The sequence below is a fragment of the Octopus sinensis genome, linkage group LG7, assembly GCF_006345805.1.
Source record: "Octopus sinensis linkage group LG7, ASM634580v1, whole genome shotgun sequence".
Classification (NCBI taxonomy): Eukaryota; Metazoa; Mollusca; class Cephalopoda; order Octopoda; family Octopodidae; genus Octopus; species Octopus sinensis.
The window spans coordinates 47,575,566-47,600,565 of NC_043003.1; the positions used below are offsets into that span (position 1 = coordinate 47,575,566).

Here is a 25,000-nt window from a genome sequence, read left to right on the forward strand (position 1 = left end):
CATCTTCTGCTTTCATTGTCTTCTGTTGTTATCTATTGACTTTGTTTTCTAGTCATCTTCATATTCTTAATAATATCTCAACTATTATAATCTTCACGTGTCTTCTGTCACTGACTCCTTTTTCTCTTCTCCATATTTTTATCTCTGTAAAGGGATCATATTTTATATAATTAGAGAATGGTGCATAAGTTAGACTGAGTACCACAGATTAATAGAACAAACATTTTAAACTTCTGTTCATGATTGGAAAATATTTTGATGTTAATTTTGATGTATTTTTCTTTCCATCACTCATTAAAAAATTTCAAACACCATTCTAGTTCTTTAGAGTTAAAAATAAATAAATATATAAAGCCTTACTAAAAAAAAGAAAAATTTATTTAAAATATATATTTATATATATATATATATATATATACACACACATTTGTCTAACTTGTTGTAGAATAGAGGAGAATCAAATCTGATAAAGCATATCTAAGGTACAGGAATGGCTGACAGAAAGCTTAAGAAGGACCCAGTTTCTTGGATATATCACGTTTGAATTTATAGCTGAGGTTCACAGTACGTAATTTGCCATGTTGTTGTCGTTTAGTTACCAGGTCAGCCTTGATTCAACAGACCCATGATCAGCTGTGTCCCATCCATGACCATTCTGTCATTTTGTATATCCAGGATTACAGTATCCAATGTGTACTTTGTTAAAATGGTAAGGTGTGGCTTGAGGGAGATTTGGTTGTTATTTCTATCAAGTTGAACAAGTACATAGAGGCTCCCTTGTTGGTTATCACATTTTTATGTATGTTAGAAATTCATTAGAATGTGATGTTTGGGGTTGATGGCATGGATGCAGCAATACAAAGTTTGCAAAATGGAATAAGTTTGTATGCTGTGAGAACTGGTAATTCTACCATTTCAAGCAGAACCTTTCGTCATAGAAGAAATGAGAATTATGTTGTTGGTAGGTTGAGATGCAAATAAGATGTTATTTGCAGCATTATTGAACTGATTTCTAGCAAAGCTGGCAACAACTAGTTGTTGCTATGTAATCTCAAGTAAGCTCCAATTGTATAGATCTATGACCAAAGGTGTTCTAGTCATTATTATCCCATATTTCTTTCAGGCATTGTGCATATAGGACCTTATTATTTTGCATGTTCTTCTTTTAAGACATTAGAGTGATTTGCAAGAGGTTTAATTTGATAGTTCTTTTAAGTTAGATTTTCGTTGGCTCATTTTCTTGGTTTTGTTAGACTGGTATGTTGCTTTGTTGTGTTTCAAGATATTGCTTATTTTGTGTATGTAAATATATTTCTGCTGCCAATATTGTTTTGGATTAAAGTCCAAAAGATTGAGAGCTGATAACGTTGTGTATTGTCAGTGGATGGTCATATAACAGGGGTAAAAAAATAATGTAAACCTGGAAAGAAGTGGTGAGATCAGAACTTAAGGTGCGGACAGGATGATAAATGATAAATGCATATAACAATATGATATGCAACAGGTCTGTTTGATCCTCCCAGCATAGAAAAATGCATGTTATGAATATGATAATAATTAGCTATTGAAACATTCATAATTTTAGGTGTTCTTAGAATCTCCTGTGATCCAATATAATAGTTCCATCACATACTCTTTCATTCAGTCACGTACACCTTATAAAAATACTATTAAAGGCTACTATGACGTGAATCTGCTGTTGGTTTCACCCAACCTCACATATGCAGCTTTTATGCTCACTGTAGCATCCTTCTTTACCAGACATTGATTTGTCTACAACTTGAATTATCTCATTGGTGCTGTCTTGCATGATTGATCTAGTATCAATTGCTCTCTCCAGTGCCATCTATTTTTGGTGTTGCTTAATTCAGCAGGTAAGTTGTTACACACTTCTGAGCTGATTCCAACTTTTGTAGCCATTGTCCTTCTCTATATATTGACTGACATCTTTTTGAAGAGCTAATGGACAAAGTATGACACCATAACTGTCTGTTTGGTTCTGCTTACCAAAAATGTCCTGGGCACCATACAGTCATCACTACTTTAAGACAGTTGCCTCCAGTTGAAGGGAAGTGGCTCATTCCACCTTAATTTAAGAGTAAATCATGGCCATCCGTTTTCTGAGGGTATCAACAGCAGACTGAATCTCCAAGAGATCTTCAATGTTGTCATTCAATAACATACTAGAAATAGCAGCCAGATCATGCTCAAATCATACCTCACCATCTTAGAAAAGTACACATTGGGCAATGTAGTCCTGGAATTTTCACAGATGGAATACCTTTGATCACAGCTCTGTTCAGTGAGGGTTAACTTTAACCTAGACGACTGCAACAACAAAATTTTGTTATGTAGAGAAAGTGACCAGTATTAGTTATAGATTACACAGCATATTACAGAACCAGTTATGTGTAGGTAAGCATACTCAATCTTGCTGTGAAGATTGTTAATGAGAGAATGTGATCTGCAGCAAGAAAGGCCTCTTCAGGTACAGATCAGATGCATGTGATTTGGATATGCTACCAGATCTAATATGAGTCATGTTGTCTTTCTTCCTGCTATGTATGTCTTATAAACATTCTGTCTGCTTCAGAATGTATACAATGCCTTGCAATAAGTAACTTTATGATACAAATGTAATGTAATTGGTGAATACCTGTGTTACCAGGAAAGATCATTTCACCCCTCCTTCGTCTGAGAGTGAGGGAAAGACAAAACTAGGGTTTTCATGTAGGCTAGTGCCATGTTAAAAAAGAAAAAAAATTACTTCCCAAGTGTCACCTCCATATTTTTTTCCCTCACTCTTAGATCTATGTAAATCAATATCTGAAATACTCTTTATGGTAAATGTACTTTTCTATTGCAACTAAGTGGGTTTAGGTATGACAGTTGTAGAGAGTTTATTTGCTAAGAAGTAAATTTCAAAACTCCATAAAAGAGCCATAAGTTTGTTTGTTTGGTTTTTTTTTCATTTCATTTATTGGCTCATTCATTTGAATACATCTTATCTTTGCACTACAATTTGCCAGCTTACACATTAATTTTCAGTTGGTTTCATATGTATTACTTGAGCCTCTCCATGTTATTTGTATATAGATTTAACAATTTGTATGTGTATTGTACATATGTGCATGTGAGTATCAAACAAATTATGTAAGTTAACTATTCATTACTGAACAGCTGTAGCCATAGGATTTTTTGATGTGGTACGCTAAAAAAATCCTAATGGTGAAACTGTCTTTTAATGGATGATTAGTTAACCCAATCACACTAGCCAGTACACATATTCACTCTAGTATTTTTTCTATATTGTGTGTGTGTGTGTATGTACAAACACACACACACACATACAGAGTGTAAAGAACTTATATGTTTGGGTACAGATTTTTTTCCCCATGTGCTGAATACTCATCTATGGAATGTCTCATAGAGCATCATTACATTTATTGGACTGTTTTTAATTGGCATATAAATACTCACTTGACTTTTGTCGCTTGCTTCCTCAACTATTGTGAAAGTTCGCTAAAGATTGCTGAGTTTATAGATTGCTGTTATTTTAGAAGTATTGGTTTCTGTACTAAATAACTATAGGATATTATTATAATATAACTATCAATTGTAATATTTTATAGATTGTTGCTGCTTAGAATAATAGGTTCGTTTTGCAATAATTTCAGACTACAATTTTATTATTATGATTATTTCCATTTTTTGATATATAATTTTTGTTAACATGACAAAAAAATATTATTTTGCTATGAAATTTTTCAATTCACCCTCTTATCAGAATCATTTTATTCATTGCCAGTTATATCTTCCATCCTCTCTCAGCTCACTATCTCCTTGCTATTGCCACAGAAATGGCAAATGCCCAAGGTAAGGTAAAAAGAAAAAAAAAACATTTAGCTGTAGATGAAATACATATTGTTCTTTACGTGACAGGTATTCTGGTGAACTCATTTGTTGCAACTACCAAGACATAGATACCAGATAATTTCCCCTGACCTCATTATAGCATAAGCTTTCATTAGTGATTTAGAATCGTCTTTTTGGGGGTTGATGGCTTCAACTTCTATTTTACAATTTAAATAGTGCCACAACCTCAGGCTTGATTGAAAATATAGTTCATGATTTTAAACACACACACACACATGTTGAAAGTTCCAAGCTGGTGAATAAAGAGAAGGAAATTTATTGGCTAATTCAGATTTAGAAAGTTGTCTTTTAATCCCCACCACACTACCATTATTGCTATAACCAAACCATCACCCCCAACTCTTCTCCCTGTCCGACTTCTATATCAGAATGCATATGGTAAATTTTTTTTTAATTTCATTGAAAATAACTTTTTTTTTTTTTTGCCTCTTAAATTTTGAAACAGCTGACCCACCCTTTTCACAGCCATCTTGGTCTCCCCTCAAAGCCCAATTCCCACCCTACCACAGCAGTGGAAGCAGCAGCAGCAACAGCACGTTATCATGTTGTGTCATGCCAAAAATGACTTCTACCAACGAGTGTGCTCTTTTTTTTTCTTTTGCATGCTGCATCCTGCTGGCTCCTCCTCTTCCTTCTCATCTTCGTCTGCTGTCATTGTGTGCGCCACCCTGCCTTGTCACCCCTAGGCTAAAGCCATTGGAAGCCGAGAAATTGGCTGCTGAAGAGACTGCTCGAAAACTAGGCCAGATAATTGCAGAAAAAGAAACCAAGCGGTAAGACCCGTTCTAAACAACTTCATTCCATCACCATAACTAACACCTTTGTATGAAAAAAAAAATAATAATAATAATAACCTATCATCTGTAGGTTGTACCAAACCTTATTGTTTGGATTGGCTTACCATCTTGTTGATCTGACAGTGACCACTTGACATCTTTAACAAATGAATTGCCCCATGTGGAATATAAGTCCAGTCTACAGACTTGGATTGTTTAAAACTTTCCTCTTCTCAAAATATCTAGTAGCCATTTTTTCAAACAGCTAAAGGTGGAGGTTTTATTGAAATAATCAGGCTACACAAGTTATTTACATTAACAAAAATGGTAATAATAATATGAATAATGATAATATTACATACCCATGTTTTTTTTTTTTTTGTTTCTTAAAATTTAATTTAATACTGTTTTATTCAGAGATGTCTTTTCCTTCTTTTTCTCTGTCTTTCTCCCTTTCCCTTGTACTTTTCATTCCAAACGTGGATTGCTATGATGTTGAAGGATTTTTGGTGATGTTCATTATTGTTAAATATCTGTCCAGGGTGAGTTGTTTGCCTGAGCTTATTGAATTTAACATGGAATAGACTGTTGCACATCAACTCATAATTGACATGAGGACATGTCTATCTAATGGCAGTGCTGGCTGAGTTTTGATACACAAGTCTGAAGCTGAAATACTGAAGTAGCTTTCCGATCTTTTGAGGACCTGAACTTGATATTGTAACCAAACAAAATCCTAGTTGATGTTGTTGCTTTGTCCAGCTTAACCATATTCAATCAGACTTATGGTCAAAATCTTTCTATCCCTGACCAGCCAATCTTTTTGAATACAATGAATCTATGACTATATTATGGAATGTGTTCTTCTTAAGATAGAGTATAATTTGAGGGCAGTTTGGTTGAAAGTTGTAGTAGGTTGGTCAAGCAAACACAGTGGCCCCCTTCTTGCAGCCACACTTACACATAATATTTTTATCCAAGTGGACTGGAGTTAAAGAATCATAAACTCCTAGCTGATTTCATCTTTGTGGCAGTCACCTATAATACTTCTGGTAGTGTCTTTTTCCAAGGGAGAATTTGAGGAGTTAATCTCAGCACTAATTTTTAATGAGGCATTTGTTAGTTTAACAGTGCATTGCTAGTGTGAACTGCGTCTTCCATCACTATGCCTGTCTACTGTTTCAAGGACTGATCTAATGAAAGTCAGAAATCTTTAGTAGCATTTCAATATAGTTAATAACTAAACATAAACTAAAAACCTCTTCACTGTCTATGATTCTCTACATTCTTGTTGTTGTTTAACCCTCAGATCAGCCCTGATCCAGCAGACCTATCATCAAAGGGCATCTTTTTTTTATATATAGATTTTGTGCATTTAGGACTACATTGTTTAATATGTCCTGTTTTTTTAAGATGGTAAGGTATGATTTAAATGAGACATTGTTGCTATTTCTAGCGTGTTTAGTAACTCTCTTATTGGCTAGTGACTCTTTGTGTACATAATATATATAAACATCTAAATAAAGATGTTTGGACTGTACACAAGACCTATTTTGTACAGGAGGGGGTGAAGTGATTCTAGTTCAAATCAGCCTTATAAAAAACTAATGTTGATCCCTTCCTGGCAAGTTTGTTATTCAGCAACAAGAAGAGGTATCAAACTTGATACCATAAATCATCTGTTATGGCTCTTTATTGCTTGTGCCAATCTCACCAGCTCTATTTCCTTCATGTCCTTGATATGGCCATGACATCATGGTATATTTTATGGGTTGGTTCAATATCCAATTAACTCTGTCACTAAAGGGCACTTTTTCTTAAACATTTGAACTGAAGATCACAAACTAATGGCTGAATTCATCAATTTTACATTTTGCTCAGAGAAAGGAACTTTGGCCATTCTGTAGTACCTTCTTGCAACTGGATAGTCTGAAGACTATTAAGATCTTCTGTGTTTTTGATTGTCACACCGCGTTTAGAGCAGTCCTATTTTTCCAAAGTCCTCAGGTGCCATTTACCTATAGAACTCTATAACTAGCTATCTTTTGATCCCCACTCTCTCACATTAGTGTTAATGACTCATGTGATCAGCATTGGGTTGTGTCCAAGCCAAAGATTCATAGCTCAAGACAAAGATTTGTAGTGATGTCAAATTCCTTCCATGAGCAAAGCTACCTACACTAAACCAAAATCTTATCTAAGGGGAAACTTAAGTACTCATCTTAATTTCTGTGGAATCTAGAGTTGGAACTGAGCCTCTGTTGTATCCTTGTGGATTTGAAAGAATTAGTATTGACTGGATGAGTCTAAAATACATGTGTATCTTTTTATATATGTTTTTTGGTAATCTAATTATTGCTAATTAAATTAAGTAGTTTTTCTTCTTAATATTTTGTTTACTTTGAAATTTTTACTTTGAAATTTGATGGATCTTTGTGATTTAGGAAAGTGTGGTAACTTGGTAACTGCTTCTGTCTGTTACACTCATATGAGATAAATAAATAAGCATTGATTTTTTGGGGTTGGTTGATTGATTGATTGATTTTCAAATATCTGCTGTTTTATTTGATATCATTTATACGACATTTCAGCTTTGAATTTATTTATTTATCTATTTATTTCATAAACATTTTTCAATAATTACTTGCCTCATGGTAGTGCCGTATCGATCATTTAACCCATTTCAGACCATATTTGAAGAGAAATATACTGTATAGATAATCCAATTAATTTTGAAACTAATCATGAATTTGAAGAGAATTCGTAGAATAACATTATCATTATTAAACCGATCATGAATGTTTATATTTAATTATGAATACTTAAGTCAGGACCTAATGTATCAAACCTAGAGATAGTCTCAGGCAGGTTAGTATCAATACACTTACACTTGTATTCACAATTGCTTGGTTAATATTTTCAGTAATATACATCATTATAGAATATTTTTATTAGTATATCTCATAATATAATCAACTGAAATGAGTTATATGTTACAATAGACAGCTACTAATGAAAAGGTGATACTGCACTTTAGCTCCTTATAAGTGTTTTAAATTAACCAGTTTAATGGAATTATTATAGTTTGAGCACAGAATCTTGGGCCATATCTTTTGTCAGATATATTACAACAAAGATTTTTGATAATGTAGGTAATAAAACTACAGAAAAAGGGAGTTCTTTTTGAGTTGTGTGGGAAAATAAATAAGAAAAATGTGTGCTTGCTGTTTTTGTTGTTAAGTCTCAAACTATTTGTGTGGTATTTTATTTATATTACCACACGTTTAAAAACAAAGAATTTGACTGATATTCAAAAACAAGTAAATGAAACTTAAACAAGACTGTTAGAACCCTGTTAATAACTAGACTTTGAAATTATTTCTGGTTGATTTTAGATGTTTCTCACTTGCAATCACTTCATATTCTGATTTGAGAATACAAACATCTGTTGTTGTTTTTTTTTGTTTTTTGTTTTTTGTTTTTTTTCTTCCCCCTCATGAAGCATGAACTGCTTTTAAAAGATATTATTATCTGGGAAGTGACCCACGTGAGTCCAAAGAATCAGTCTTCAGTCATGAAATTACACTGATGATAATAATAGTAAAACAAATTAAATGAGTAAAAAAAAAAAAAACAGAAGCCAAAAATGGTTTGTTTCATCCAATTTTAAAAGGTTTAAAAATGTCTTTTATTGTTTCATTTTGTCTTCCATTCTTTTTGTTCACTTTTATCATCTCGTGTTGCCTGCGTGTGTAACTAAAATTTTATCACTTTTGAAATTACCAATTACATACCATATTTACTGGAATAAAATTACCACTTTAATATCAGCCTGCTGATAGAAAATATTGTAGTATTTTATACTTATCAATATGTAACCAAGTATTTTATCATATATTCAAAACAGGACTTCACTAATGATTTGAACCTGTTCCTCAACAAAGGCTTACAATTTATTTAAAAGCACAAAACCTCATTAATAGCTTGTTTTTAATCACCTTTAAAAGTGCTAAAAAATTTACGTTGTTTTACTTTTGCCATGTATATATCAGAGAGAGGGGGGAGAAAATGTGTGTGAGAGAGAAGTGGGGGAGAAAGTGTGTGAGTCTGTTTGAATAAGAGACAGAAAGACAGACAGACCAAGAGAGAGAGAGAGAAAAAAAAGGGAAAGCATCTAGTATACTGGTAGAATAAACTCATCGCTATTTACGACCTTGAACGTAAATATTGTTTCTTCAGCATGAGTGTGTGTGTGTGTGTAGATAGATAGATACACAGACACACACATATGCATATAAATTTATACACACATATGGAAGATTCTTCCTTGGTGTTGACAATGAACTCTCAGGTATTCAGTGAACTGGGTTCCTGTTCACAAAAGTGCAAGAAGCTCAGTGTTCTACAGGTATGTGTATTTTTATTAACTCAGTCCTCAAACCTATCCACAATATGTGGCAGGTTATACTTAACAATTTTACAACTACAACCCAGAAAGACAAGGAAAAAGAAACATATATATATATATATAGAGAGAGAGAGAGAAAGGAATAGACTTTGGCACTGGACTCTTTATGTATCATCCTAGATGATTTGAACCTAGAGTGTAGAGAGCTGGAATGAATACTGCAAGATATTCTATTTGAAACTCTAACAATTTTGTCAGTCTGCCTTTCTATATTATATTATCAATTATAATAATACTCCTGTGTTTTTCTCCATCACAACATATGGATGAGAAAGGAAGGGGTGATCACAAACTGGTGGGATTGTGAACATTCAATGCTGAAAAGAAAAATCAAACAGTGTTTCAACTCTGTGTGAGTATATGTGTGTATATGTGTGCGTGTACAAGGGAAGTATGTGAATGTATGTGAACATTGACAAGTGTATTAATCTGATTTACCGTCCATATTTACATATAAAATACTACAATTAGCCATCATTTTTGATGGTACAGGACCAGCTAGTATCATAATAATTTATAATAGTTCATAATTTGCATGGGAACTAAAATATATCAAACACGATTCTGCAGTAAACAAGTTGAAAATAATTTATTGAAATGTTCAACTCTTGTGCAACTTATGGTCCACCCTGTGTGTGTATACATACATATATAACCATATTCAACTACATCCAGATTTTTTAGTTGTTATGTGTTGTTTATATAGAAGAAGGATGTAAAATGATGATGACTGTCAGATGTCAAAAATAATTAGGAAGCCAGATAAAAAAAATAAAGCTAGAAATATACTCCCTCACTACTCATATAAACATATGCCCATACATACACACACACACACACACACACAACATACCATACACATACATAGATATGTGTTTGTATGTGTAATCAACAAGTTGAGCTTAGAAATTTTCTTTTATGAAATTTACTTTCAATTATTTCATTTTACCTTTTTTTGTATTCTCTTCTCAACATCATCTTTTTTTCTATCCAGGATCATTTTTGTTTTAGTTTCCTTATCAGTTAGAAATGTTTACCTTTTTACTTCTTTCTTTCTCTCTTTTCCTCTTTCTTTTTCATCTTCATTCTTCTGTCTTTTTTTTTTGTTCATTTTCCTTTTTCCTTTTTTTGCCATCACTATTCTTCTTGCTGCTACTTTCGTTTTTTTCTCGTTCTTTCCCTCTTTATTTTTTCTTCTTTTATTTTACTACTACTACTACTACCACCACCAACAACAACAACACCAACACCACCTATCAGAGAATGAAAAAAAATTTTTTTAATTCTTTTGACTGTGCCTGTTTAAAAAACCTAGTTTGAATTCAGTAACCTTTTTCCAGTTCCTGGTTAAAGCCGTTTCTCTTCATTTAAATAACCTGATATCTTTCGGACAAGCATCAACATCACACCATCACATTCCACTTTCTGTATATCTGAATTTTTGTACCCATCTAAGAAGTATTCACCATCATCATCATCAATAACAACCATAAAACTGTGGATAACTGACAAAATGTGTTTTGGTACTATTTAATTAAATCCTTTTCTGTTCTCACTGACCATGGTCCACTTCTCTATTTCAATGAAATATCAACTTGTTGGTTCCAGTTATACCTGTGAAGGCATACGGCTTAGTGGTTAGGGTGTTCAGTTCACAATTGTAAATTCGATTTCTGACAGCACATTATGGTCCTTCAGCAAGACACTTTATTTCTTATTGTTTGCATTCACTCAGCTGGAAAAAATTAGTAATACCTGTATTTCAAGGGGCCAGCCTTGTTACATCCTGAGTTGGGTTGAATCTCCCTGAGAACTATGGTAAGGGTACACATGTCTGTGGAGTGCTCAGCCATTTGCACATTAATTTCACAAGCAGGTTGTTCCATTAATTGGATCAACTGGAACCCTTGTCATCACAACCGATGGAGTATCAGTTAATTAGATAATTACCCTTCCCCAACAAAATTTATGGCCTTCTGCCTAAAGCAGAAATTATTATTATGGATTAAAATATGGTAGCAGACTGGCAAAATCATTAGCATGCTGGGCAAAATGTTTAGCAGCATTTCGTCCATATTTACATCTGAGTTCAAATTCCACCAGGGTTGACTTTGCCTTTTATTCTTTCAGGGTCGATAAAATAAGTACCAGTTGTGCACTGAACTTCTGCCAAAATTTGCAAACATTATTAGAAAATGTTCCAGCTTTAACCATACCAATTTTTTCAGGCATGTTGCATCTAGGATTATACTACCATATATATCCTTCCATTTCTAAGATAGTATAATATACTGTGAGTGAGATTGGCTGCTATTACTAGTTTGGAAATGCAGCACAAAGTAACTTAATTCTGATGCTAATGAAGACAATTTTTCACAAACACTTATTGACTAACAATCAAAAGTAGCTTCATTTGGTTAGATCTTGGGTCTTTAACTGAGTCTTAAAGGATAACCAATTAAACCATTTATCTTTATGAGACGGGATTGATCAATTTGATCTTTGTATTGCAATCATCCAGAGATGTGTTTAGATATAATTGTAGACTCTGTTTTACTAAACTATACAAGGGCTATAATGTTAGGCGCGCTATTTCAGAATACAAAGTTGCTGTCATGGATACAAATACCATTTAAAACTTTTGTGATCAGAGTGATTCAGTTGTTTTTGATTTGAGCTTATGAGTATGAAACGAAAATCGTTAATCAATCACATTAGACTCGTTAGAGATATAGGAAAAGTCAGGAGGTTTGGGGAGGAGTGAAAAAAAGTTCAAGGTATCTGACAAAAGTGCTTTAACAGAATAGTAGATAACATAACAGCCAATAGAAATGAAAAAGAAATGAACAGGCTAAAAGATGGGAGACAGGAATTAGATGAAGAAGTGACCACTGCAAATGAAAGAGAAGTAGTTGGTGAGAAATGTGATAGGAAAAAGGGGGCTAGTAGTGTGGTGTGAGTTAGCCAATCATTTCTGAGCTGGAGCTTTGGCCACACATTCCCGCATTGCCCTCAACTCCTTTATTGTAATGATTGTTATTGTCAGTATTAAGGAATGGCAGAGTTATACAATTGATTGAATGCCTTGTGGGTATTCAGTCACACCCTTTTCAATGTGAATTCAAATCCCACTTGAGTTGATTTCTGATATTTCATATTTGTTTCTTTTCAAATTACAGTAATCCCTTGACTATCGTGGGTGTTATGTTCCAGAACCCTCCACGATAGGTGAAAATCTGCGAAGTAGAAACAGTACTGTTCTGTATATTCTTTTTATTATTTTTATAATTTGTATATATTTATTTTATTATATAAATGCAAAGCAACACCACAGAGGAATCGACATAAGCTTAAATAATAAACCATGATAGATGAACCACGATATAGCAAGAGGTTACTGTCTTTCTTCTTCTGTGTAGATGGGTTGTACATTTCTGTTAATATTGACACCTCCATGTCATCATCATCATCATCATTTAGCATCCATTGTCCATGCTAGTATGGGTTGGACAGTTTGACCAGAGCTGGCAAGTTGGAAGGCTGCACCAGACTCCAGTCTGATTTGGCATGGTTTCTATGGCTGGATGCCCTTTTTAATGCCAACCACTCCGAGAGTGTAATTCTTTAGAAGATAAACAAATAAGATGAAAGGTAAATGCTTTTTTTATTTTCCAGTAAGGTGAACTAAGGCAGAGCTATGAATGTGTGTTTGTTGATGTACTCTGCTTGAGCACACCATTGGCAGTTCCCTGATTATAGAATGATTTGGGGGATGGGGTATAATTTAGACGGAGCTGCACTTGACCATGACTGAATTAGTATGTTGTTGGCCATTTTGCTGAAAGAATGGTAGTTTCTATCCTTTTGTCCATGCAACAGTATGTCCTTAGCATAGATGCATGTCTTTCAGTGATTCAGCCCATCCAACTGATGATAATAGACAACATGAGATAGGGCAGTTTACTGCTACAGCCTGTGAGTTCATGCTTTGGTTGGAAGTATATATGTATTCAGTATATATACTGGGAAATCCATGGGTTATATGAAAAGTTTAGAGGAAGAAGTTGCCTTTAGATTGAAAGACTAGCCAACATTTTTATGCGGGATATAGCAACCAAATTTTTATCATACACCAAGCCATCATAAAATAAAAAATACAAGATGGTAATAGCTTGGATGTTTTTGATATAACTCGCTAAAAATGCAACATTTCAACTAAAACAAAATAATTTTCTTTTTATTGATAATGTATTTGTATTTATAAGTTTCAATATTTTCTGTAATAGCAGAGCAGTGGTTCAATCAAGCAAGCAAAACTAGACATCAGTGATATTAAATTTTTTGGTGGACGGTTATGTTAGATGTAGGGAATGATGGTAGTATTAAGCAATTCACATCAAAAATCTGTGCCATGAGACACCATCTGGAAACCATTGGTTTCATGTGCTCCCATTGTTCTTTGGTGATAGTGATGATGATGATGATACTAACTGCTGTTCCAGAAGACAGTAGCTGTGACCAAAATCACTACCATGACAACAAAAGCAAACACTCATTAAAATATTGGGAGATTTTGTTGTTTGTTTTTTTCTTTTCCTTTTTCTGTTACTACAATCCTTTCTACTATAGGCACAAGGCCTGAAATTGCGGGGAAGGGAACTAGTCGATTACATCGACTCCAGTGCTCAACTGGTAACTTATTTTATTAACCCTGGAAGGATGATAGACAAAGTCGACCTCTACGGAATTTGAACTCAGAACGTATAGCTGGAAGAAATGCCGCTAAACATTTTGTCCCGCGTGCTATCGCCTGACAAAATGCTTTGTTACTACAATAATTGTTATCTGGATTTAGAATCATTTTGTCTGCGAGACTCAACATTACCGTGCTGCATTAATCTCCTACTAAGTTATCTCCCTTTACATTTTGTATCCTACGGGAACAATGAAATCAGTACCAAAGTACTGGGCTTTATATAAACAACCAAAACCCTTGAAGATGGTGCTCCAGCATAGCCAGAGTTTAATAACTGAAACTTGCAAAAGAAGAATCTCGAAGATTCGATCAGCCTGAATAAAATTTATCAACGTCTTGCTCTCGTGTTCTCATTAATCTTATAATTTTTAATTAGCGTTTTTGTTAGCTATGTGTCATTTATTAGCAACATGAACTTTTTTTTCGACACCAGCCCCTCCCACTCTGTTCTCCTGTCTTTTCCTTTACTACCCCCCCTCTCTCTCTCTCTCTCTATTTCTGGATCAAAGGTAAGAACTGACAATTAGATTTGGTCAAGAGAATCAAGTTTCTTTGTTCTGAGACTTGATTGCCTGTACAATGTTGACTTAGGAAGTAGTGATGTTAATGATGATAATGGTAGTGGTGGTAGGAGGAGATGGAAGAAGTAACAGTTGTGGGAGTGATGCTGGTTCACTGTAGTATAGTTGTAGTGGTGGTGTTTCTAGTAGTGCCACTGATCACAGATCAGCTTGACCAGGACAGACTCAGGGTTAAACAACAACCACTCCAGCCATGACAATCCCATCTCATTTTCATATGCAGTATGTCTTGGACTACATTACATTAATCCATTGTGCCCTTTCTACATTTACTGTGTCTAATCAGAGGGAGACTTGGCTGCTGTTTCTAGCTAGTGCAGCAACCACTTAAAGGCCCATAAGTGATGGTGCTATTAATTGTAGTGGGGAGGAGAATAAGTGTAGTGATAGTGCATTGGCAGCAGTTGTGGTAGTAGTTGGAGGAGGAAGAGGAGACTGACAGTTGTAGTAGTGTGGTAAGCAAGGCGGCGGCGGTGGTGGTGGTGGTGGTGGTTATAAGAAATTACAGTTATGGTAGCAGTGATAGTGGTGTTTGTATCCGCACTCTCCTGACGTTGTTGTTGTTATTGTTGTTGGTAATGATGATGATGGTGATTATAAGGATGATTAAAATGATGGTAAAGTATGTGTGTGTGGAAGTATAAACATGGGTATGGATATGGCAGGCAGTTGAGGTGTTCGTGATGGTGTGATGAAAACAGTAGCTATGGTGGTGTAAAGTGGACGTTTGTTTGATGGTGGTGGAACAGAGAGTGTGGGTGTGGGTGATATTGCGTTCTTTGACCAAACAGACAAATGGAAAGATAGATTGGATAGATGTTTGACAAATTTGTTTTCTATTGTCAGGAGAGTTTGCTCAGAGAAGGGGGACAATCAGTGAACTCCCCCACCCATCTCTGCTACTACCACCACTGTCCACACCACAATTGCTCTTTTGTTCATGTCCATTCAACCAAAATCTTCCTTAATTAATTCCATCTAAACCAATCACCTAGACAGATTTTCTCTTACAAGAAGTGTTGTTAGTGGTGATGGTGTTGTTAGGGGTGGCAGTGTTAGTCGTAGTGGTGGTGGTGGTGGTGGTAGTGGTGATTTTGGCAGAGTTGTTTTTGTTTGTGGAAGTGTCGGGTAGTGGTGGTGGAAAGATTATTTTGTTAACTCAGGTCAACCATAATCAAGCAGAACTGTGATCAAACATTCCAGCCATGCCCATCCTACCTTTTTTCTGGAAGAGTGCATCAAGAATAGCATTCTTCCCCATTTTGTTTTTTAAAGACATTAGGGTGATATATGAAGAAAAATTTAGTTATTTCTAACAAATTCAGTGGCCATGCTTCCCCCACCTTTATTGGTAGAACAGTAGATGTGTCAGTTAGTAATTGTAGTTATGATGTTTATGTTGGCACTTATGAAGTAGGCCTATGGTTAAAAGCATTCCAGCTGTGATTACCCATCCCTTTTTTAGCAACAGTGTACCCTAAACATCATTATCTAAATCAGTGGTTCTCAACCATTCTTTCCCTATGGACCCCTTTGATTTCTCTTTTCCTGGAATGGACCTTCATACCCACACAATATTTAAAAATATCCTATAACATTTCATAACTAAATATTATTAGGAATTATGTAAATAAATTGTAAAAATATTTTGTGTATTGTAGAAGTATAGCTAATTTATTACTCTTTTACTTGTTTTAGTCATTTGACTGTGGCCATGCTGGAGCACTGCCTTTAGTTGAGCAAATTGACCCCAGAATTTCTTGCTCATAAATTTTAACAACTAAATCTTATATTGACCCCTCAAGGGTCATGTGAATCCCAGTTGAGAATTACTGATCTAAATTGTCCTTTTTTTAAGCTGAGGGAGATTTGGTTGCCATTTCTAACAGATCTAGTAACTCTGTAGTGGCTCTTTTGTTGGCTCATTGATTGATTTGTTATTCTTTGAGGTGCTGTTACTTTTGGTTGTAGTTCAACTCTTTGGCATTCAGATTATTCTGTAGAATGTAATGCTTATTTATTTGATTTGTTTCAAATTAATCATGCATTATCTTGTGGCTTTAAAATTTCAATGCTGTGATAATTATTTTTTAGAAAGGCATCGTAGAATAGGTGTAAGAGGCTGGATCTGGTTAGTTTGAATAGCAAATAGGTAGACTATTTGGTTCAGGTATGACCTGTTCAAATGCTAAAGGGTTAACCCCTGTCAGGTTTGACTGAGCATGCCAGTCAGATCTGACCTGGGGCGAGTGTGATTTGAGGGAATTTCAGTGTTATTTCTTGCAAGTTGAACTACCACATTGAGGCTCCATTGTCCTCTCATTTTTATTATTGTTAGTAAAGTGGTGGCAATCTTTGCAGCAGTTGTGCTGTAGTGGTGGTAGTAGTAGTATTAATAGTAGTGATAGGGTGCTGCTAGTGGTGGTTTGGGCCGTAGTGGTGTTGACAGTGATGGTGGTTGTAATGTTGGTAATAGAGGTACTGTGGTGGTAGTAGCAATGTTAGTTGTAGTGGTGGTGTTTCTAGTAGTAGTGACGATGATGCTGTTAGTGTAAATGGTGCTTGGAAAGTGATATTCATATACTGGATCATGTTGATGGCTTTGTCTTAATGAGGTGGCAGTGTTGTTGCTGATGTTGTGCTGATGATGATGATGATGGAGCTGCTTTTCTGGTGGTGCTTTCGATAGAAACAATGTAGGAGATTGTAAATCAACCCTGGTTATTAAATTGGCCTATGTCCCAAAGCACTCTAACCATGGCCTCCATCTTGTCTTTTACCTTCATTATCTGCTGCATCCTTTAATTATCAAGGAAAGTAGGCTGTGATGTGTGAGATATTTAGCTGCTATTTCTGGCACATTGGGCAGCCATGTAGAGACCTTTTCATTGGCTCATGATAATGGTGGTTTCATTGAATTGGAAATAACCTCCTTTACTTATCAAAGAAGGTATGCTGTGATTTGAGAGAGATTTAGCTGCTATTTCTAGCACCTTGGGCAGCCATTTAGAAACTTTCTCTCTGGCTTATGGCAATGGTGGTTTTGTAGAGTTGGAAGTAAGAACTTCATTTACTTATCAAAGAAAATATGCTGTGATTTTGAAGAGGTTTAGCTGCTATTTCTAGCACCTTGGGCAGCCATGTAGAGACTTCCTCATTGGCTTGATTTCATAGAACTGGAAATAATAACCTTCTTGACTTATCAAAGAAGGTATACTGTGATTTGAGAGAGATTTAGCTGCTATTTCTTGTACATTGAGCAGCCATCATTTCCTCATTGGCTCATAGCAATGGTAGTTTCATAGAGTTGAAAGTGAGAACATTTGAATTGATCTCTGCCATCACAAGCTAGTCACACTTTTTGTATCTCCAGTATTATACAGAAGCCCATTGTATACTGTGTTGGCCCTTTCATTGTGTCGACCAGCTACTCCAGTAATGGAATATTGTATCGGTCAGCTCACTCAATAATTACGCATTGTGAGAGTCTGATCCTTCTATAATTATTCATTGTGTGGGTCATTTAACCTATAATTGTCCAATCTTTTGAAACTTTTTCCTATTTCTCTCTTTCTTCTTTTCACACACACACACACTGACTTACATGGCCTCCTATATGTTTATGCTTGTTAATAAGCACAGCAATGTTAGTGTGCACATGACCATATGTATATGTATGTATTTTATTTCTCTAAGAATTTGTAGGTAAAGAAAATTATCTCATACATAGGTGTATAAATATGTTCGTATAGATGCAAAAGCATATACACACATCAACATAAATGTATATATCTTTACATTCATGTGCAAGGACATTCATTTCACATACTGTTTTGCACATCCATACTACCTGCTCTTTCTCTCCTTTTGTCTATCTCTCCTCTTTCTTTCTCATTTACATAACACATGTATGTATAAATTCATTGTTGTAATTCTTATAGGTTTGTTTTGCCATCTGTTGAGAACTTTCTAAACCAGATAGATATACAGAGTTTGATGCTGGGGGCGAGAATTATGGAGAGGGCAAGGTGTAGGCCTGAGATGGAGCATTATTGTAACCAGCTGAAATATTATTCATATATTCACACAAACTATACATATATAGTAGTATGTGTGTGTATGTGTATTTACATTTAATTCAGACTCTATAGATATATATTCATAGAAATATGCACAGGCACAACTCCTAAGTACGACTGTGAATGCAAGCATGCTTATACATGCAAATGTATCATCCACACACTCACACACATTGATATTATATTCATATAATCATGCACACATACATACATGCATATATCTATATGCATATATATATATATATATATATATATATATATATATATATATATAAATATTATTATTATTTTCTAATTATGCATTTTAAAATCAATTGACACAGTCACAATGATATCGTTGTTGATATTATCCTGTGAATGATATTGCAATTATCACTAAGAATCAATGGATCAACTTGAATAGCAAGCAACTTGGTAATTTGGTCATGAGTATGTGTCTACACTTCATTTGAAGCTCAGCTAATCATTGCTCATCAGAGCTTGAAAAACAAGAATTTTGACTGAAAGAATCCTCCTGTATAGTTTTCAGTATTGTTTAGCGATAACTGTAGAATGGTTGGCTAGTTGCTAGTGGAGGAAAATCTGTGACTCGGTTTCATTTCTCATCTATAGCTATTTTATTTCATATACAACGGTTGAACCCAAAAGTAATGCAAAAGAGAGCATAACTTTTTATTAACATATGTTGGCCATTCAAGTTGCACAGGTTAGCAGAGCAAGTCTTCCTCCCTACAAAGGTGCTACTCTGCATAGTCTCTGTCACAAGCAATGCATTTGCACTGTTGTACCCACTTCTTCACAGCCACTTTCACCTCTTCTGTGCCATCGAATTATTGTTCCTGAACAGGTGAGAGTTAATTGGCCCCAGATACAAGCTATACATATATGGGAGACGACCGACCAGCTCAATTTACCAGTTACCTGATTTGATGTTAAAGATAGTGAATGTGGATTGTTTGCAGATTCTTATAAGTCTCTTCTTAGGGCTTCTCTAAGCTTTCTGAATATCTCTGATTTTTGGGAATGAACAGTGAGAAATACAAAGAGAATGATGCCTTTGTTATCTCTGCCAAAAAAAAAAAGAAGAAAAAACAGATACCATCACTTTTTGTACTGACAACTGGCTTTTGACCCTCTGAGACCTTGAAGGTATGGTGCCATTCCAAGAACTATGCTTTTATTTCCAGATCAAAAAGTTTAATCCCCTGTCACCAGATCAGATAAAAAAAATATATGTCCTTCAAATATTTCCAGCATATCAGAAGAGACTTCTACACTTCTCTCCTTCAAATCAGGTATCAACTGCCAAGATATCCACTTTACACGCATTTTCTGATACCTAAAGTCTTCCATCATCATCTGTAATGCATTGTGACCACAGACCAGTTGTGCAGCAAGCTCACAGGTTGTGACTCATCTTTCTACGCAAATGAGTTTGTCCACTTATTGGTGGTTTGTATCAGCAGTTGAAATAGATGGTCTCCCACTGTGTGGTTTGTCTTCGTTGTTGATTACCCCTTCTATAAACATCTTCATCCATTTGTACACATTGCTCTTGTCAATGGTGTCATCTGCATGAACAACCCTTAACCTTTTATGGGAGTTCAACAATCTGCCCCTCTTCCTCTCCCATTTACCAAGAACACAACAAGAGACACGTTGCTTCTGCTTGGAAACCATTATTTGCCTGCAATGAAGCAAAACGGAAATAAGAATTCTGATAGAGGAAGGAGTTATTCTATCAACATGTGTAATATGAATGGTCTGTGTTAGTTAATAAAAAAGTTATGCCCACTTTTGCATTACTTTTGATACAACCTTAATAACTTCATTTTTATTCTTCTTATCATTCAACTCTCCCTTCTTTCAGACTATTAGAAGAGTTTCTTTTTCTTTTTTCCTTTGAGGTAAAAGTAATTATTTATTGTTTAATGCAAAACAAAGGGCATAAGTTCAAATCCAGTTAAGGTTTGGTAATCTGTATAGTATTTATTGCCATACAACCAAGCAAAACCTCGGCAGTCTGACTGAACTGCTCTGATGGGGGAAAAAAAAAACCCTGTTAAATGTTATCTCATTTCATTTTTGATGAATGCTCTTCAAAAATCCATCATCATCATAACATGACTATCTTTTTATCATCATCATTATCATTATCATTACCTTTTCACTATTGTCTTCCAAATGTCAATTCCATGCCTCTAGTTTTGATTGTACTTTTGTTTTGTTTTTTTATTCTATACTTGGTTATTCTTTTGTAGGTCGGCGCTGGAAACAGACCTACGAATTGAGAGGGAATGGAGAGGAACATTGCAGAAGACGCTTGAGCAAGAACGACATAATGTTACACTGGTGCAGATGGAGTTACAGCAAATGAAAGAAATTCAAAAGGTATTAAAAACCTTTTCATTCTATTTCATTTTATTTCATTGCTATTAGGCAAAAGTGTCATGTTTCCAAAATGTTGCTTTTTAAGAAAATGAAATGACAGTTTCGCCACTCCATAGCAAAACTGTTGTACTTTACTTTGACAATTTTTGATATCTTGACATCTGAAGCAGCTGGAGATACGACAGTTTGACCCAAAGAACCGGCTATTGCAAGCAAAAATAAATATTGAAAAAAACACATTTGGCCAAATTTGGACATATGACAGTTTAACATAATAGCAACGATTTATTGTTTGTAATCTAGGAATTTTGTTTCTATTTGATAGACAGAAGAAACTGAGAAAAGGGTTGTTTTTTGTTATTTTTTAGCTCATCTGAATTCAAGATGGAGGTTGAGTTAATATGACTAATGTTCAATTCCTATTGTTACATTGTATCTCCATCTTCTGTCCATTATTGGCTTGTCCCTTTCTTCTTCCTACTCTTCATTTGACTTGGCTCTGTGGTAAGAGGTTTGCTTCCTAACCAGATGGTTCTAGGTTCAGTTGCACTGCATGTTACCTTGGGCAAGTGTCTTCAACAATAACCCCAGGCTACCCAAAGCTTTGTGAAAGGATTTGGCAGATGAAAATGAGAGGAGTCCATTGTGTATACATACATATATGATGACTGCAAGTTCATGTTTGAGTATTGCCATCGCCTGATTGAGAGTCCCACATATGCGAAGGCTACGACCAGCTATTTTTGAGATAGGTCTTAATTTTTTTTCAAATGATGCCTGTGCATCAACAGTCGGGTAACAGCAACAGTGGAGTAACAACAACAGTGGGGTAGCAATGACAGTGGGGCCTCCCACTCCCAGTGGGCCAACCACATGCCTGGATACCAACCCAAGTATTTCCATGTTCCCACACATACATGCATGCATACACATATTGTACAATGTGTACATACATGTGTGTGTGTTTGTGTCCCCTTGTTTTGACATCACACAACAGGTTGTATAATTATTGTCACATCACTACTGTACAAGCAATGTCATGGAGAAATATTACCTTGCTTAGAAAAAGTAAGGATTGGTGATAGGAAGAATATTTGGGAAAATCTACCCCAATAAAATCAATCTGACCCATGCAAGCATAGAAAAGTGGATGAGATGATGATCTGCTCCATATTCTTCCTCTTTTTTTGGTGAGAGGGGTGTGGTGGGGGTCTTCTTTTGATTTTATCTGCTCTCTCCTTTTGCTTTCCTATTTTACTTATTTCTTTTGTCTATAAAGGGTTCCAATAGGAAATAAATACAGAGAAACCACTTTATTCAAGCAAAAGTGTTTGCATATTGTAAAGCAAAGATATTGGTACAAAACATGTATCTACATTGCCAATACTTCACAAGACTAAAGTAAAAAAGTGAATAAAGAAAATCTTAGCACTGGCTGAGAACCATAAGCCTCAATACTTCAACTGAAGAATTTTTGATTGGGGCATAAGCTTTTTTATCAGAGACTAGCAAAAGCATATAATGAAGTAGAATAAAAATGTAACTACAGATTATGTGGTGGTTATGAAGAAATAATAAATACATACATACAGGTGCATGCATGGTTGTGTGGTTAAAAATCTCCCTTTGAAGCCATGTGGTTTTAGGTTCAGTCCCACTGTTTAGCATTTTGTGCAAGTCTCTTCTACCGTAGCTTCAGGCCAACTGCTGCCTTGTGAGTCAATTTGGTAGACAGAAACCATGTAGAAAACCATTGTTTTATATATATAGTTGGAATTTACAGAAAAACAAAAGACAAAGACAGGTGTATAAACAACAAACAGGTGTATTAGTTTAACGCTTGGGAAGGTGAGACTCTTTTGCGTTTCGAGCCTACACTCTTCAACAGAAAGGAACCTGAGTAAATAAACAGAGAGAGAGAATAAAAAAGCTTTAGGGGCTAGCGGTCAGTCATAGCAGGGATAATAAAGTATTGGTGATCCCAAAACAAAGGTGTGTGTGTGCATGTAGATAGGGGCTGGTGACCTTGACGTATGGATGTGTGGGTGTGTGGATGATGGTGTGGGTGCTGGGAAGTCATCAGTGCTAGTGTGTGCAGGGTGGTGTGATGTGATGTGGTGTGGTGTGTTGTGCTGTAGTGTGGTATGGTGTGGTGGTGTTGGCGTGTGGGAGTGGGTAAGGTGGGATGATGGAGGTTTGGGTATGTTGGGATATGTAGGGGTGGGGTGTGGATGGAGGGCTAACAATGAAGGGAGAAGGTGGGTATACACACACACACACACACACAGATATACACACACATGCCAGTGTCACATTAAAAGCACGTAGTACACTCTATGGAGTGGTTGGTGTTAGGAAGGGCATCCAGCCATAGAAACCAAACCAAATCAGACTGGAACCTGGTGCTGCTCTCCAGTTTGCTAGTTCTTTGGTAAACTGTTCAACCCATGCCAGCATGTGTGTTTGTTCCCTTCTACTGCTCGACAACCAGTGTTGGTTAGAATAGTATTGGTTACCCATTGCTTTCAGCCAATTTATTTATAGTTTACTCTGCTTCTCTCTAGCTCTCCTAAGCTTACCTTTAAGGCACAGGGGCTTTTTAACTATTTTGCAGATAACTAGTTGACATGGCATGTCTGCACACCAACTAATGGACATGTGTGACACATGTCTGGGTATCAGCCCTTCTCAGAGTTCTGCATGCGTTAGCCACAAGACCATCTTGTGTTATTTGACCAATGATGGGATCCTTGACATGTACTACCACTGCAGGTCTGAGTGAACTTGATAGTAAAGGATATTAAGGGAAGCTCCATACTATTCCAAATTTCTAAATTCCCAAGCTGGAGCCTGATTACTGGATGCAGTTTAATGTTTTGCCTGGGACAAGTTAGTCCTTTACTCATCGTCATCATCATCATTTTATGTCCACTTCCCATGCTAACATGGGTTGAATATTAATAGGATCAACGAGTCAGAGGACTACATTTTGCTCCACTGTCACAGTTTTAGCCCAGTTTCTGTGGCTGGATGTCCTTCCAATTGCCAACCACTTTATAAAATATACTGGGTGCTTTTCTCATAGCACCAGCACCAATGAGGTCATCATGTAACATGCAAGACTGAAGAGTTCCTTATCCTTACTTAAAGCAACCTAACTCCCTCTCTCTCTCTCTCCCTCTCCCTCTCCCTCTCTCTCTCTCTCTCTCTCTCAGAATAGAAGATAAGTTGCTCTAATCTTTTAATATTCACATTATTGCATCAAACATAATTTTAATTAATCATGCATTATCTCACAGCTTTGACATTCTGATGATGCAAGTGTTTATTTTTTTTAGAATATCTAGGTGACCAAGTCAGTAGTGGAGGCAGGAGTGGATGCTCTGAGAGCATAGCTGCTAGAATAAGAATAGCTTGGGTAAAGTTCAGAGAGCTCCTACCTCAGCTAGTAACCAAGGGCCTTTCACTCAAAGTGAAAGGTAGACTGTATGATGCATGTGTATGAACAGCCATGCTACACGGCAGTGAAACATGGGCTGTGACTGCTGATGATGTGTGTAGGCTTGAAAGAAATGAAGCTAGTATGCTCCGCTCGATGTGTAATGTCAGTGGGCATACACAACAGTGTAAGTGCCCTGAGTGAAAAGTTGGACATAAGAGCATCAGATGTGATGTGCAAGAGAGACAACTGTGCTGGTATGATCATGTGTTGCATATGGATAAAGACAGCTGTGTGAAGAATTGTCACACCCTAACAGTGGAAGGAACCTGTGGAGGAGGTAAACCCAGGAAGACCTGGGATGAGGTAGAGAAGCATGACCTTCGAACGTTGGGCCTCATAGAGGCAATGACAAACAACTGAGACCTTTGGAAATATGCTATGCTTGAGAAGACCCAGCAAGCCAAGTGAGATCATAGTTGTGGCCAATGCCAGTGTCACATAACTGGCCCATTTAAAAGTACCCTTCAATCGTCAGGCAACATGCTGTGCTTGAGAAGACCTATTAAATCAA

The 25,000-nt window shown here is 35.9% G+C and overlaps 1 protein-coding gene across 6 annotated transcripts in view; it reads left to right on the forward strand.

Annotated features, from left to right (window-relative positions):
• The window catches only part of LOC115213814 (RUN and FYVE domain-containing protein 2), a 250,820-nt gene that overhangs the window by 210,096 nt on the left and 15,724 nt on the right, over positions 1–25,000 (forward strand). For 5 of the 6 annotated variants that reach the window (XM_029782694.2, XM_036504738.1, XM_029782692.2 and 2 more), the window contains 2 exons: positions 4,623–4,709; positions 20,858–20,987. In XM_029782694.2, coding sequence (XP_029638554.2) covers positions 4,623–4,709; positions 20,858–20,987 — 217 coding nt within the window. The remainder of the gene's footprint in view (positions 1–4,622; positions 4,710–20,857; positions 20,988–25,000) is intronic. The other variant, XM_029782693.2, reaches the window with a different exon arrangement.